The sequence below is a fragment of the Zootermopsis nevadensis genome, unplaced genomic scaffold, assembly GCF_977971745.1.
Source record: "Zootermopsis nevadensis isolate Lab colony 2312 unplaced genomic scaffold, Znev_1.0 Znev_ptg000008l, whole genome shotgun sequence".
Taxonomy (NCBI): domain Eukaryota; kingdom Metazoa; phylum Arthropoda; class Insecta; order Blattodea; family Termopsidae; genus Zootermopsis; species Zootermopsis nevadensis.
In genome coordinates, this window is record NW_028259140.1 from 6,049,517 (window position 1) to 6,066,436 (window position 16,920).

The 16,920-nt window shown below is 35.9% G+C and overlaps 3 protein-coding genes and 1 long non-coding RNA gene across 8 annotated transcripts in view; 2 read left to right on the forward strand and 2 right to left on the reverse strand.

Annotated features, from left to right (window-relative positions):
* Positions 1-721, reverse strand: part of LOC110836681 (uncharacterized) — a 140,629-nt gene extending 139,908 nt beyond the window's left edge. For all 5 annotated transcript variants that reach the window (XR_015534113.1, XR_015534112.1, XR_015534110.1 and 2 more), the window contains exon 1: positions 27-721. This is a non-coding gene — a long non-coding RNA (uncharacterized LOC110836681). The remainder of the gene's footprint in view (positions 1-26) is intronic.
* A 2,340-nt stretch (positions 722-3,061) lies between these two features.
* Positions 3,062-13,878, reverse strand: LOC110836680 (dihydrolipoyllysine-residue succinyltransferase component of 2-oxoglutarate dehydrogenase complex, mitochondrial). Its single transcript, XM_087344934.1, has 11 exons — positions 13,709-13,878; positions 12,730-12,760; positions 9,690-9,741; positions 8,762-8,835; positions 8,010-8,084; positions 6,917-6,972; positions 6,462-6,570; positions 5,851-6,250; positions 5,477-5,675; positions 4,736-4,987; positions 3,062-3,601 (listed from the first exon to the last, which is right to left on the reverse strand). The coding sequence occupies exons 1-11, from the start codon at positions 13,796-13,798 to the stop codon at positions 3,467-3,469; spliced, it is 1,473 nt and encodes a 490-aa protein (XP_087201060.1). The 5' UTR covers positions 13,799-13,878; the 3' UTR covers positions 3,062-3,466.
* A 422-nt stretch (positions 13,879-14,300) lies between these two features.
* On the forward strand, positions 14,301-15,512 carry LOC110836678 (ubiquinol-cytochrome c reductase complex assembly factor 2). Its single transcript, XM_022078110.2, has 2 exons — positions 14,301-14,775; positions 15,037-15,512. The coding sequence occupies exons 1-2, from the start codon at positions 14,705-14,707 to the stop codon at positions 15,308-15,310; spliced, it is 345 nt and encodes a 114-aa protein (XP_021933802.2). The 5' UTR covers positions 14,301-14,704; the 3' UTR covers positions 15,311-15,512.
* LOC147874455 (putative methyltransferase-like protein 15 homolog) lies at positions 15,318-16,675 on the forward strand. Its single transcript, XM_022078111.2, has one exon. It carries the CDS (start codon positions 15,318-15,320, stop codon positions 16,425-16,427), a length of 1,110 nt encoding a protein of 369 aa, XP_021933803.1. The 3' UTR covers positions 16,428-16,675.
* Positions 16,676-16,920: the final 245 nt, after the last annotated feature.

The following is a 16,920-nucleotide window of genomic DNA, read 5'->3' on the forward strand; positions in this document are numbered from 1 at the left end:
AATAATGTATATTAAGAAGTACTTACTCGACATCACGTTACATTACAGATGCAGAAGACTGTTTACTGGATGTTAATCAATTTGCTGATACTTGAGACTTCAAGATATTCACTCAACACTCACTGTTACACTTATAATAAGTTTAAATTCGAACATCCTCTACCCATTTCGAGCGAAGTATTGTATTTTAATCCCAATACTCCAGATTTATTTTGTAACTATAAACCAAAAGAATCGTAACCTAATTCTTATACACCATTCGTTCTGGAATGCAGATGCAGAAAGACGAATTAGTTTATTTACTTTCCCCAGCGAACCACTTTACTCACGATAAATAGTATTTTTACGTTATGTTTACATTTCACTGACGCTAAAATGCTGCATCAAAGACATACTTATGTAAGAAAACCCAAACTGACACAACAAATATCAAAACACCAGAATATGGAAGTTGGAACAACATACAATCGCTCACGAGGGCGCTGTGGTCGGTCTCTAAGGCAAGTGCACGTGAATAAACAAGAATCATAGATCGTTGCTTGTTTATACTGAGGTATTTATGGAGCAAAAAATGGATCAGAGAATGCTAGAGGAAAAGAAATGGGCCTTGTTTATAGAGGAAATACGAATTACAGGAAGGTAGAAGAACCAGTTTGAACTATTTGCGTACTAGGAAAATAGAAAGTGAACGAATGCCCAGCATGCCTCCAGTAAACAGACAGTCCTGTTTGTCCCCCCCCCCCTCCCAACCAACCTCACTGTGAGTAGTGATACTACACTAAACGTTAGTCAAACCACACCAATTTTCTTTGATAACATTCCAAGAAAGGAGAGACTTCTTTTAGTCTCCTTTCCCTTCTTAAGATAAATGAAGCTAATGATGTCACCATGCTACGTGAGTCCCCTTTCAACATTTATACCAGTTGACCAACTTTCACGAAATTTTGTATGAACGTTACGCTACTGGAACTTTTTAAACTTCCTGCAATCGATAATTATTTGGACGCACGACCTGTGAGGTGGGAGAGACATCAGCGCCCTGTAATAACGTTGTCCCTGGTGCTGAACTAAACATCATGCAGGCGTATGGGAGAGCGGAGATGTACATGATGGGTGGGAAGTAAGTATTCATTAAATAATCGCTATACATTGGAAATATATAGGTTATAACCATTTCTCAATGCTTACTTACTTCCCACCCACCTGTAGATCCACGAATTCTTAACCTCGGCACTGCCTAAACATGAGAAAAGAACCCAGGCACCCATCAGGTCGGAGGCTGGGTGAGAACCAGAGCCGTTTTGGCAAAGAGAGAATGGTTTGATAATTTTGTATGGTAAGTAATAGAGCTTCTAAAAACGAAATCGTGTTACTTCTTCGGGATAGAAAAAACATGGTGGCCTTGAGAAAGTTGTCCTAAGCTTTCAGTTTCTCAGGGATAAGTAATGGACTAGCCTAATTACAAATATAGCCTGAATTTAGTATGAATATAAATTATAAGCATCCCTACAAATTACTGATGAAATATTGTCTATGAATCAACAATTACGAACATGACGGCACTGTGAAAATTTTGAGGTTACAGGAGGTTTAACATGGATACAGTGCTTAATTAATAAATTCTTCCACAATATAAAATACTGATCCTAATAACAATATTGTGACACGTTTACTAGTGCAAACATCAAATCAGCTAATCAAAAAATAAATTAAGAATCCTGGCCTTTACTAAAAGGTTCATTATTGTGTGCATGACAGCCCACTACCTAACCCTACCATCAGTCTGCAGGTTGCATTAATTAAGCTATGGGCTGTTCTCAGTCCATTAACCATAACTTGAGAAACAATTAAATACAGTAATAATTTTACTGGTTGTTTACAATTAAGTGACCACTTTTTAGAATCTGACATATCTTTAAAAGAAATTGTGAATAACTGATTTCAAAATTATTTATTGCGCAAAATTAGTGTCAGAATTAAACAGTTTCCTTGAAACAGTGTGTGGGTTATTATAAGAAATTTTATATGTTCATATATTTGAAATATTCAGTTTAAGTGTAATACACAAGAAAACAAAGTAACAATTTATAATATTACAACTATCCAACTGATCTATTTAAATACTTAGCACTTAATCAACCACTTGGTTTTAAATAATGTAAAAGTGATATGTGAACCGATGTCGCTGCTTAAAGTTATAAACGCATTAGACCCTACAATCATACCAAAACGACTATTTTCAAGGCAGGACACTATAACCTCCAATTCATCTTCAAAATGCAGTACGAATAATATGCCATATCAGTATTAAAGACAAAAGGAATTTAGCTAATTCTGGTGATAATACTTAATAAATAAAATAATGTTTATACCAAGAATTTATCTTCACAAGTGATTATTCTACTCTTAGATCTTCATTTCCAACCTAGAAAAACAGTTCAAGAATAAAGAACTTACCATTTATCATAAAGTTAAGAATATAATCTTGAATATTAAGTACTCGATTTCATTACATAATTATAACCTTTTCCAAATGTGAGTTTTATTTACAAAGTTTATTTTACATTAACAAGTGAGAAGTGTCAATGATATGAGATATATGATGTTACAAAATTTTAACTGTTACGAATTTTTCAAATTTCAAATTTATGCAAATTTGTAAATTGCATTCAGGAAAATAAATTATTATCAAATGCCACACGGAGTAATACAAATCTTTCTCCTTTTAAGAGTGGCATTCAGAATTACTTACAAACCATTCCAGAATCAGAGGATAACAAATGTCAGAACACAACAATATTCATTACATCTGCAGAAAATATCTAAAATTACAATCTAAGTCTTCAACCATACCCTGTAATGAAAGTGAAAGAAAGAGGGGACTAACCACCCACGTTCTACGCTGTATACCACCCCATCAAAACATCTTTCTAAAGAAATATGAACATTTACAGACTATAAATTATTACTGATTACAGAGGTTACAGGGCCATTTTAATCACAGCAAAAAATTGTTAACATGGTCAACAATCTAATTTCAATATTTTAAATTAAAAACATGTTGAGCTTTCCCGACTTCCGATTTATTTAAGGTGGTATAATTACATGAAATAAAATTCAATTCGCAACTTTCCATGCGCCATCAACTTTACTCCAAGCATAATAGTTAAAAAGTGAACCCCTCACCTTGAAAGCATCGACACAGCAACACAACAGCAGCCAACGTCCATTAAAGACGCCGTAAACCACAACTGTTGGACGAACAAGGAAGGGTAAGGCTCACAAAATAAATAAGTTTCAAAACTGCTCTACATTACTACTGAGAGTCCTCTGCAGATACTCTACGTAGTACATCTGGAAAAAAAACCCTTTCCATCCAAATGAATGCATGGTTTTACACGATGCCACTGTCTTGCAGTAACAAAATTCACTTCTTAGGATCTTCAGTGTCAAAACCAATATCAATCTATATACCCAGCAAAATTGTCCTTGGGTCTTCCACCGCTGCTTTGATTTTACGCAGGAAAAGAACTGCTTCACGCCCATCGACAAGACGATGATCGTATGTTAACGCAACATACATCATAGGCCTGATGACAACCTAAAGAAATACATATGACTATAAAACTAAAGTCAAATTAGAACTGCAGGCTACATGTAGGGAGACGGAGGTACTCGGCGCCTCCGTCATCAAGGCAATGCCGGAGGCAGCGAGAATCTCTAAACAGTAAATCTGTACCAGAATACACGGTGAAACCCATAAAACAGCAATCTTGATTTACAAAAATTCCTAACAAAATCGTTGTAAATGCCTTAGGGCAGTGGTATTCAACCTGGGGCACGCAAAGACATCTTAGAGGGCATGTGAAATTTAAAAAAATATATATTATTTTATGATGATTGAATAATCAGTAATGTAATTTATTTAATTTATTTTAGATGTATAACTTGAATTATACACCAACAACTTTGGGGGTACAAAGTTGAAGAGAAATTATATCTGGGGGTACACAAAAAAAAAAGTTGAATACCACTGCCTTACCCGCTGTCCTACGTGAGCGATTAAATGTGAGTTGCGTGGGTGAAGCGGAAATATCAAACTGGCTGTCTGTGTGGCGCTGTCCTAGGTTCCAGCAAAGCGGTCAGGAGAGGCAAGCGGCCATAGTCCGAGATCAAATATTTTGATATTTTCGTGCGAGTCGCTGCGCTGGCCAGTAAGGCGCATGCGCAAGAAAGCTCTGACCGTGCAGTACACGGAAGGTGCATGCGCAGGAAGGCCGTGTGCTTCTATTGCGGTCTGTCATGTAGGACACAACAAGCGATTCTCCACTTCATGACACCCCATGCTGCTTATGCAGCTCGCTTGTTATCGCTTACGTAGGACATTGCCTTAGAGAACATCACTGAATACTAAGAGTATTCAGATTCATACAAAGCAGCACTCTACGAAACAGTTACACTGTGTGGATGTGGAAAGAAGAAGTCATGGCCTAACTGAAGATACTAACCCAGAATTTTTCTGAATGGATAGCCACTCTCCAAGTCAAGATCTGGACCCAAAATTTCCTAATTAGGAAAAGAGTTTCAACCACACGGTCACGACTTCTGGTCACTTTTAGTATAGAACTTGTTTTAAACAATATATATCACTTCTTCATACATACAATAACAAAAGTAGTGATTATAACGCTAATGGCAGCAGTAAAATTAGTTAATAATAAAAATTAGCAATTACCTGTCCTTTTATGGCCACAGGTCTGTCAAAAATTGCATGCATGCCTAGAATAGCTGATTGAGGAGGATTGATGATGGGTGTTCCCATCAGGGAACCAAACACACCACCATTACTGATGGTGAATGTTCCTCCATCCATATCTTCAACAGCTAATGCACCCTTCTTCGCCTTTTCTCCCAGGGCAGCGATTGCCAGTTCAATTTCGGCATAATTCATTGATTCTACGTTTCGTACTACTGGTACGACTAAACCCTGAAAAATAAACATTTCCAATTTAATCTTGTAAAAAATCAAATGTAAAAATTCCTCTCAAAATGTGTAATCCATCGTGTTCTAGTCACTTTATTGCTTAAACTAAACACCGGTAATTCTTATTGAATAAATTAAGCATGACATCTCTTAATATAGCATTCAATTATGATGAACAGATTCTTTAAACAGATACACATACATTACTGATCATTTAGTAAATGTATATCAGTATAGTGACTGGCTACGGACTGGGCTAGTGTTATACCTTCTCTCCCCCCAAGCGCGTATAGTGGAACAGCTTTACTTTGCCAAATCCACTTAGTTTACATTCCATATCATTATCAAGTAGAAATGACAAATTTTGTCATGAAACTTTTGTTCTGTCACGCAAGAATTGGCGTGTGGAGGCTTATATGGAGCAGTCAAAACACAGAACATTACAGTTCTGTTAAAAAAAGGAACCAAGGGAGATAAGATTAAAAATTTCACCTTGGGAGTGGCCACAGCAACAGAGATATCCACATAATCACGGTATATTATTTCACTGCCATCGATTACTGCATTCACAACTGGTTGGTCCTGTAGCGCGAAAGCAGCTGCTTTGACAAACGCAGACATGAAGCCAAACTTGATACTGTATTTTTTCTGGAATGCTTCCAAGTGAGCTTTCCGGAACTCCATAATGTTACTTAAAAAGAAAACCACACATAATTAAACAAACCAACAATAAAGCCCGTGATGTTTCCCAATAAGAAAAATTTAACAATTATAGAACATATTTAAACATAAAATATTAATATATTATTATTAATTATAGAATTATAAAACATCATGTAAGAAAAATGGATATAAAATAAACATACCTCATATCAATCTCATTAAATGTAGTAAGCATAGCATTTGTGTTTTGAGCCTCTTTGAGACGCTGTGCTATACGCTGCCTCATTCGATTCATCTTGACTCGCTGTTCAGATCGTGTTCCAGTAATTTCAGATGTAGGATCTGCAGGTGGCAGCTTAACAGTTGCAGCTTCGATGGCTTGAGCATGTCGGATAGCAGCCACTGGGATCGAAGAAATTGGTCCTTGGGGTGGAGGTGGAGGAGGTGGCGGTGGAGGTCGCGGCGGAGGTGCAGCTGCTGCTGGAGGGACACCAGCTGGAGGAGGGGGTGGAGGAGCTGCCGCAGCTGCCGGTGGCGGAGGGGGGCTAGGTTCCGCCGCCACAGCTTCTTTCTTCTTTGCTGGAGCAGCAGCAACTCCTCCCGCTAAAAATTAATTTATTTCAAAAGGTTCTTTGGCAGAACTCTGAGACAAGAAGAAAATATATGCAAGAAAAGTGAACTTCATTCAACAACTTACCAATAAATGCAATATTTTAAGTTAGCATATTAATTTAATTTTAACTAACTTTCAGCCCTCATATGGAAAGAAACACATTTTATGACACATATCTACTTTATGTTAAGATCAATTTACCTATAAGCTTAAGCTTGAAGAGTTTCTCTCCAGTCTTAACAGTGGCTCCATCATCCACAAAACGTTCTTCTATAACACCAGCACCTGGTGCAGGAACGGGGACCGAAGTCTGAAACAAAAAGCTTAATACAAGCACCATTACCAAATCTTACAAATTGGTATTAGTCTAAATTCCACACCCCTTCCTCCATATGTTAGAATATTTCAATGGGAAAACATAATTTATGTCCCTGGAAAGCCACAAACTGCCTGAATGACTGAGAGACGGTAGCAGCATCTTGTTTGCTGATCTCAAATACGTCAAATGAATCCAGATCACAAGAGGCGGTGCTCGTAAGCTAGATATAACACATTATCAATATGTATAGTATGCTGCTTTCCATGAGTACAACCCCACACTGCTGAAGGTGTCTGTGTATCAAGAACAAAATATTAATATTTAAAGAAAGACCAACCTTATCTGTTTCAATTTCTAACACAACTTCATCTTCAGCTACGGTATCTCCCACAGCTGAAAAATAAATCAGAATCCACTATAAGAATTTTATAGCACTGCTTTCTTTTCATATGACTGGATATTACTTTTATAATTTTTATACAACAGAAAAAATTAACAAAAAACAATGTAAAGAACCATAGTCAGAAACCTTCAAAATTCAACAACACTAGCACCAATCAGAACAGGTTTAGAAGTCCTTTGCTGCATTTCTAAGGACAAAAAATAGTTACTGAATACATTACAACAATCAATAATTGAATACACTATTTCACACACTAAGAGCTGGATGATTTAATACTATACTAAATTTATGTCTGAATTATTCTTATGTAGCAATATTTAGCATTCCATGGTATTCATATTAATAGATTTAACCTTCGTTACTGCTTTTCCTTTAGTGTTTAAAAACTTATTTCCCTATTACAATATATATTCTGACACACTTACAATATGAACAGTAATACCTCAGAACCATATTTTTTTGAAAACAAACAGTTCTTGAATATCTAAATCTCCATTTCATAGTGATTAACATTCTCCATTCTACAAATATCTGTCCAACTGCTACATAATCTACAGTTCACTTAATTTGTAACATTTATGATTAATATTCCATGAGACATAATATATATATCATATGAAACAATGAAGATGGCTGTCTTCTAAGTTGTAGCACCGTGTAGTCTGAATGAAGTTTACCAGTGTTTCAGAGGTCCTTTCTGCCTCCATCATCAGGGCAATGATCATCACCCATCATCATCCTCATCGGTCTTATAAACCAAAAACGGGGGCAGCCTCTTAAAACTTCAGAGAAAAGACAAATAATTAACATTAATTCCCAAAACTAACATTTTTATTAAACTACCCTTTGTTGGTTGGAATTATTGATTTTATATAAGTTGATTTATTTTGCTGTACCTTGTGTATCAGAGTTTACTGATGATGGAGGCAGCAGAGGCCTCTGCCTCTGAAACTTTGGTAAATTTCTACCAGACTGCATGGCACTACAAACCAGAAGACAGCCATCTGCCAATGACAGATTTGCTTACCTTTCTCCCACCTCACATCTCCTTCCGAAACTGACTCTGCAAATTGAGGAACGGTCACTATTTTTATTTCATCACCTGTGAAAACAAAATTGTCACATTTCAAGAAAACAATTTAATCAAAGAGAACTTCTATACACATCATGTCCTCAAAAAAAGTCAAAACAATAAGAGAAAAGAGAAACAGAACAATGTTATTTTATACAGCTTAAATAGGAGACTTTAATGTTTACATCTACACAAAGAAACCTCCCACATGGGAGGAGGCCAAGGCTCGACTTCGGGCTGTTGTGCCATAGAAGAATGTTTACATCTAATGTCATCATAACGCCACTAATATCAGAATAATGTAGAGGCTCTCTGTAAATAAATGCCTACACTATGAATAGTAACATCAGTCTAAGCTTAAATACAAAGCCATATAATAACACATAAATTTTAGGTTCTTTATGTAATTTAAATAATGATAAGTAAGATGTGTCCCAGTTCTTACATGGCATTCTTCATTATGCTGAACAGCAATAGGTACTGCCAAAAATTAGACACGTGACATTTTGATATATTTAACCATTTTTATCACAGTGACACAATATCACAAAAAATGTATACAGACTTCACATAAAGTGTCAGGTTGAGCCACAGGTGAGGAACTCATGTTTAAGATCTTAGATTTGAAATAGAAAGATACTGATTATTTGCATATATCAACAGAAAAATTATCTACCTGGACTGTAAGTTTACAAAACAAGACTTACATAAAGCAGCGGATGACTGAAAATGTCGTAAAACAGGGTACCAATGTTGGTGGCATTTTGTTCGTTGACCATTTCTGGAAAAAGGAAAACCTGGTTTACCACCTCATACAACTGATCTTATACAAAGAAGTCTCATTTGAAGTCAATATCAAGGTTACTATTGAGCAAGGTACATTTATTCTGTGTGGTAAACAAATTTCCTTAACACCTTCATATGACAGCAGTGCCACCTTCAAATGTGAACTGCATTGAATTTACCCATTGAAACACATTTTTCTGACCTTTTGTAATGACAACCTTGTTTGAACTTTTACACCTAGTTAACCAAAGACATGAGTGTTATAATAGTCTGTGATGGCAATGTATTATATTGTGGAAAAGTATTGGTAAGTTTCAGCATTAAATCCTTGAAGCTATCATTGACTAATATGGGAGATATGCTACTATGTGCATCCCTTAACAAAGATAAATCAGATATTATAATTGCGTCATATTGTGATTCGTATATTAAAATATATATTAAAGGTTACAGTCACTCACAATTATAATAATAAAATAATATTAAAAGATTTAAAATATCATTTAAATACACTACTAGTTTCGGCTACATTCAGCCATCGACAGGTTTATACAGCATACACCCGTCGATGGCTGAATGTAGCCGAAACTAGTAGTGTATTTAAATGATATTTTAAATCTTTTAATATTATTTTATTATTATAATTGTGAGTGACTGTAACCTTTAATATATATTTTAAAGATAAATCAGTAGAAATTTTGTTGATTAATATTATTATGCTAAAGTATACTCAGATCTAGCAACAGATTTTCAAAATACCCATCATAAAGCTTTCTGTGACAACACGTAGAAAATATGCAGCATCTTATTCTCATCACATCTCAGAGCATGCATCACAGTGCTACTTACTGTTTGAAACGTTGTACACAAACATGTCGCGCCCATTTATTACACGCTCGTCCTGAAAAAAATAATTATGTCAAAATCCATTAGATTTGTACATCTTAAATTCCATATGTAACTGCTGTTTAACTTCCAATTGTTCACAGATAAATCTGAAAGTAGTCCCCATTTAATGGTACCTGCACCTTGTCGTGGTGGTGGGGCAAGAGTACCTCAGTGATCCCAAGAGCTATGCTGGCGGTAGCATAGCTACTGGTAGGGCCTCTCTAGCCAGATTGGTCGAGGGGGAGAGGTGAGACTAAGACAGGTACCCTGGTCCTCCAACTTGGGGGTTGGTCGCAGGGTTAACAACCTTGCATTGTAAAAAGGAAGATGTTTCGAAACCTCAATCAAAGCCTCAGACAGACGGACCTAATAGAGGACCGAATGGAAGAGGAGAATTGAGGAGGCCATGGACCGAATACGGACCGGAGAGCCATAGAAAAAGAAGAAGTTTGAAAGCAGTACTCATCTTCATAATACCTACTTTTAATATACTGAACATACTTCCATGACAACATTTAACTTCTCTTATTGCCCATTTCTTTAACAAAACTGTAATTTCCAATATTAAATGGATTTCGTCATTTTGGCATGGCACGTCCTCAGGTTGTGGATCGAAGAGACAGCCTCCACATACGGTGGGTAACTGCAAATGTACTTAATAAGAAGTAGCAGACGAGCCAATAAGGGGTGATCCTCAAGTTTGGGGGTTGGGTAAGGGGCTAACAATTCCTAACATTAGAAACCAGCATGTTACAAAATGTTACACAGCACCCTGAAAATGCAGGCTCTTGTCCTTGTTAACATGCCAACAATCTTTCATGTTCCACAACGGCAGTGAATTTCTTGACTGGCAGAACTTCTCAAAGACTCTGCTCCATGGAGTTAGCCAGAACATTTTTTTAGAATACTTGGTTCATTTCCGTTACAAGTATGCATAAAGTTGTCCCTGGTACTTAGAAAAGCACTGCACACTGCAGATATATGGGGAGAATGGAGGTACAGTCTGACACATTCTGAACATCAGCACTAGGAGGTAAATGGTCAGCTTCATGCTGCAGCTACTTTACCACCAAGGAAAGAAGCATATTACCTATTGAAATGGAGAATGGATGAGCACCTGAGATGGCCTGAACATTGTGGCAAAGAGAAAAATCTTGCCTTGGCAGGAAACAAATCCTAACCTCTTACTAATATTACATAGATTTTGGGCCCATTTCCAGTCACAGGTAATTATTGGAAACTATTTGAAATACATAGCATTTGTCTAGCTTATGATCAGTAACATCTCACTTATGTTGCCACAGTTTTCTGACTTAGAATTACCTGTATTATTGATTTCCAAAATGAAAAATTCTTGAAAAATGATCCATCTTGTTCTTATCTGCATGTGTCCCTACCAATAACTTTTAAATAAACTTGTTGAGTTGTGACATACTCTTTAATTACAGGATCCTAAAAATGTGATTTTAAAAGATGAAGTGTTAGGCAGATATGTTGTTTGTACTCCAGTTTTACAGTAAAGCTATCCTTCTGCCTGATCACCATGAGATGGAAATTCATGTGGGACATGAAAGTACAGCTCCATTCATTTTCAACCTCGGCATCAGATGAAGATAAGTTATCAGTTTCATAACCAGGATTACAACTTTTAACAAAACATATAACTATTCCAGTTTTAATCTATATCATTGACTTCCTCAATTTACACATAAAGTGGATGTTCAAAAATATGCAATATTTATTCAGGCTGTTTCACCTCAAATTAATATAATACGGCAACTATATGAAACATGTCTATAACAGTGTGATATAAAGCATTCTTGTGCTGCGACATATCTGTATGGCAACAGTGTCAATTTATAAAATGGCAACATCAATAATGCATTCTTCAAAGTCAAAATACTTTCCAGATGGTTGGTATGATAAAAAAATACTTTGTCACGGTCCTTGTCTATGATAGATTACAACAAAGCAATATTCAATCACAATTACTTTCACATACCTAATCAGTATTAGTCCCACATTTCACACTGTTTCAGAAGTGTCCACTGATGTCAATATTTGTAGACACTTCAAGAACAATGTAGGGAGTGGGACTTAACCAATAATTGGATTCATGAAAGTGACTGTAAATTAATGTGAAAACAATTAGTGAACACACCAGTATGCTACACTACAGAATAATAAACTTGTACTGCAATACAATATGACTAGAGATTACTGTAATCAAGGCAAATCTGTGCATCTGAAGGGTGAGAGGGTCAGTAGATAAGGAAGCATATACTGTCCATACTATAAATAACATTAAAATTTCTCAACCCTCACTCATGTTCGGATGTTACACGCACATTTATTTATACATTTACTAGCGTGGTCATCATCTGAGCACTAAAACAGCATTCCTCACAGAGCAACGAGTTATATAAACATTATTTACTTTGGTCATAGATATCTTTACAACCATGACCTTTAGCATATGGCTTCTTTGCTCTTATCGTTCAAGGTCACAATTAGTTATGTAAATAATGCAGAGTAAGTAGCAAATGCACACTTTTTCCACTAGTTCTTTTTTATTTTATTTTCCACTGGCTTTTAACAAAATTGTACTGAAATATGAATCTGTTTCTTTGTTATGACGTTATAAATAAATACTCTCAATTACTATTTATATCATGAATACACATTTTCTTGTTTACCCAAAAAAATGGTTACTGAAAGTGATGATTAATTGTACTGAAATAATTAAAATGCTATATTATAACATCCTTATGATCATTATTCCCACTGATATTCTATTATTTACTACCATTGAACCATAGTTATTGTTGCACAGTAACCAGACAGATTAGAAAGACATGATTGGATGAAAAGAATTTTATGTATCAAGAATATAACACAAAGATACAATATCATCGGTATGCCAAGTAAAAAAACTTATTACACAACTAACCTACAACAAAGAAATAAGTGTTCAGTAAACATTATCATATGACATACTCACCTTGGTGATAAGATCGTGATTTCAAGCTCACCTAAAAGGAAAAAAATATAATAAATCTAGGAAATATAAGAAAATTGTTCATTAGAAAATGTCAAATAAATTAAGAAAATGCTCCAATTTGGATTATATCTTACTAGTCTTGTTTAATACAAATGTACATCACTGACCATTAAAATGCATCCATATACATAGCAGAAGATGTCGATAATGCAAATACTATGGAGGGAAGTGACAATGATATGCTTCTCAACCATTCTCAAACCCAAAGTGAACCTCTATTTCTAACAGTATAGCCAAAAGTTGAATGCCACTCACCATAATATTCACCATTTGGTCTGAACCCGATTAACTTTACTCTAAACCATAGTAGCATAATTTTCAGATCTATTTCAGTATCATCTTTCCACCTCTATTTTGCTAAAAGAAATCAACCTTTCAGATGCTCCCCACTAAAATGATGTGTATTAATTGCCTGCTACCGCATTCAAAACTACACATCCAGCCATCACAAACATAACCACATTCAAATTTCCAGTTCATAACCATACAACATAAAAGAAAAAACTGCACTTGCACTATTACAGTTCAGATAAAAGTTTTCCTAAATGCCCATGTTTTTCTCTCATTTTACACTTTGTGATTTTATCACATACAAAAAACACAGTACCTGCACATCAAACATCTTGCCTAGGCTGTGACCTTATATAACACTGCATCTCACCTTGGGGGTGTAACATACAGGTGTAACCCATAAACCAAACGTTGCTTCATAATCGAATTTTTGAGCCATTAAATTGTCAGTAGTCTTATAAATAGAAACCTTCTTATAAATACATATTTTTAGTATACTTTTCTGGTCTATTACACAAGTTTTAGAATTTGCACATACTTCAGCACAAATGTATTCCACCAGTTAAAATATTCAATCTCCAACATACGACTCAAGATCCCTGACGTTTATAACACATATATTATTTACCTGAAAACTTTTTATTTCAAATACTTTCGACGTTAGCCTCAGTACATTCTGCGGAAGATTCCGCGAAGAAAAAGTGAGCATACCAGCCATCACTGGTAAAGGGAGAAATTATGTAATTCCACTACAGATGGCACAAACGGGGCCACAGATATACCGGGCCCAAAGGCCAGACAATACAACCAACTTAACGTAATAATAACAACCACTCATGGACTGTGAAGGCGAAGATTATAATAAGTGAAATGTACACAATGTGAATGTTCAAATATTAGGTGTCTTTATGCTTTAGTGTAAACGAAGAACGTCTCAAAAGACCGCTTATTTGCCTTTGACGACCCTCAGTAAAAGGTGTTGCGCGGGCATCTATTGATGGTCTTTACGATCACGTTATAACTCGGGAACAGAGAACAGACTTTCATAAAACTTGGGAAATGGATTATGCAAATAGAGCCTAGTCCGCAATTGTGCCCTTTTAATTTCCTATGTTCAAGGCTGGGTAACCGGGATTTGACTCCCGGCAGGGGCAAAAGCCTTCGCGTCCACATTGTACTTGGGCTCACTCACCTTCCGATCCAATTGGTACGTACGGGATCTCTCTTTTACCAGAGTTATTACTGACGGTTTGTGAATCCAACACAAAATTGTCTGAGTGAATCACGTATATCGGCATAGATGTTCCGCCATTTATTCATTCCGTTGAAATATCCAGAGTAACAAATACTAATTAAGGGGAGAATTATGTTAATATCATGTTTAATTTGAAACAGGAATGTGAACTCAATACATAATAGGAGATACGTGGAAGTTACCCTTGTGTATAACTTTCGAAAATTATAGTGACTTTTACTAGAAATTCTGGGGTTTTCATAATTGTTGTGTCTGCCCTGCTGGGAAATAGGATCACTCATATGTATTGAGACTGAAAGAGACGAAGAGTTTTAGAACGAAAGAAGTCGATTTTATTCAGCCAATATAGGGCCGTTGTGAATCAAAATAATGGCTAAAAGTTACAGGAAATTCTTGAAACTTCTGGAACAATGGCCAGTTGACTCAAGCAAATTAAACAGGTGTGGCAGTCTTTACGATTACTGAAACCGTAGGTCAACATAACCTATAAGTTGTACCTACGTTCATGTATGTACACAAGCCTCACTTTTCGTTCATTTGCCTTAACAGAACACTATTCCATTCTATTGTACTGTAGATGATGTCTGCTGTCTTACATTTCATTTTTTGCACTATTTTCCCCACTGTTTATGGCGAAAATATTGGGTTCAACCTCGGCTTCATAGCTTTTGCACACCACTGAAACTTGCATTTTGTTTCAGGGATCTTGGGCAGCATATCCGAGAACGAGTAAAGGAATCATTTAAAACAGGAGAAATATATCCTACAGATGAGAATGAATGTAGCAGAATACATGATAGTCTGAAACGATTAGCAGACAACCAGTATGGTCAAATGTATCCAAGGAAATCTAATTTTTGTGCTTCTGGGTTATCAGCTGATGAATGTCATGCACTTCTGACAACAGAATTTCTACAGAAGTTACAGAAATCAGAACAAGGCTTTTTCTCAAAGTTCTTTTATACCAAAACATAACATTAAGATGGCTGCAGTTTCAAGAATAATTCATAAGTTTAGAAGTATGTGTTACTACACACATGTAGGAATATCAACAAGAACATTTAGTCAAGAAGTTTTAACGAAGGAAAAACCTATACATATCCCAGTTATGGTTAATGAGGTACTTGAATGTCTTAAACCCCAGCCTGGACAAATATTTATTGATATGACATTTGGTGCTGGAGGACATAGTCAATGCATACTGGAATCTGCTCCTGACATCAAGCTGTTTGTTTTGGATCGAGACCCAGTATCATATTCAATTGCAAGTAGACTTGCTGGCAAATTTCCTGGTCAGGTTGAACCATTACTTGGCAAGTTTAGTGAGTTACCAGAATTACTAAGATCACATGGAGTCAGACATAATAGCATTGATGGAATACTTTTTGATTTGGGTTGTTCATCCATGCAGTTTGATGTAGCTGAGAGAGGATTTTCTGTGAGTAAAGATGGCCCATTGGATATGAGAATGGATGGGTACCGCTTTCCAGAACAGCCCACAGCAGCTGATGTATTGGCAAATGCAAATGAAGAGGATCTAGTAAAAATTCTGAAAGTGTATGGTGAAGAGAAGCAAGCCAAGAAGATAACACGAGCTGTGATAGAGGCTAGATACACCTTCAAGAAACTAGAGACTACCAGTGAATTAGGAGAGCTCGTAGCATCAGTGTGTGTAGATGAAGAGAGACTGGACAAACTTCAGAGACATGCCCATTCTGCAACAAAGACATTTCAAGCACTCAGAATATTTGTAAACAATGAAATAAATGAGTTGAACTATGGAATGATACTAGCCGAGACCTATTTGAAGGTTGGAGGTAAATTAGTAACACTAACATTTCATTCATTAGAAGATCGAATTGTGAAGCGTCATTTGCTGGGTAATGTTATTGACAATGCCATAAACCCTCTTCCATTGAAATATACTAATCATTCTCTTTGGTATGATAGAAATGAAATAGACAGCTTACTTCACTCAAATTGGAAACTTATACACAAACATGTCCTTACTCCTAGTGTGGAGGAAGTAAATGTCAATCCAAGAAGTCGCTCAGCAAAGCTAAGGGCTGCAATTAAAGTAAGAGATAAGTAGTCATGTCTAGATGCAGAATACTGAAGGTAAGAATATTTTTGAAATACATAGAGGAAAGTATTTCCTAAGTGACTTGCTATATCTTGATGACTATGTTTACTCACAGTATGTTACAATAATAATTTAGTATTCTGTATGTTTTCCAGAATGTCAGGATCTGCTTTCTGCGAGTGTCAATCTGTAGTCTTTTTACTTTCATTAAAAGTAGAAAAATAATTGTGCAAATAAAGAATGTTATAATTCATAAACAGATGTATTGCTTTTATATACAATTGAAAAACTGTTTCTGTTGCTGTGGGAAGTGTCAGGAAGTGCTTGCTACTGTTAAATTACAATATTTTGTCTTCCCATGCCCCATCTATAAATATAAAAAGTAAATAATTACACAAAATGAACTGTTGGTATAGTTTTATATGAATGTGAAACATGCTAGAGGGAAAACAGTGAAAGTGCACTGAAAGCAGAGTACTGAGGAAGTAATTGGTAATGGGAA

What these genes read in the sequence shown, in the direction of transcription:
- LOC110836680 (XM_087344934.1), bottom strand. Translation starts at nt 13,798, where the DNA reads ATGGCTGGTATGCTCACTTTTTCTTCGCGGAATCTTCCGCAGAATGTA. An exon ending in ATCACGATCTTATCACCAAG is followed by an intron (nt 9,742 to 12,729) that starts GTGAGTATGTCA and finishes TATTTTTTTCAG; the next exon opens with GACGAGCGTGTAATAAATGG. An exon ending in TTGCTGTGGCCACTCCCAAG is followed by an intron (nt 4,988 to 5,476) that starts GTGAAATTTTTA and finishes TTTATTTTTCAG; the next exon opens with GGTTTAGTCGTACCAGTAGT.
- LOC147874455 (XM_022078111.2), top strand. Translation starts at nt 15,318, where the DNA reads ATGGCTGCAGTTTCAAGAATAATTCATAAGTTTAGAAGTATGTGTTAC.
- LOC110836678 (XM_022078110.2), top strand. Translation starts at nt 14,705, where the DNA reads ATGGCTAAAAGTTACAGGAAATTCTTGAAACTTCTGGAACAATGGCCA. An exon ending in GACTCAAGCAAATTAAACAG is followed by an intron (nt 14,776 to 15,036) that starts GTGTGGCAGTCT and finishes ATTTTGTTTCAG; the next exon opens with GGATCTTGGGCAGCATATCC.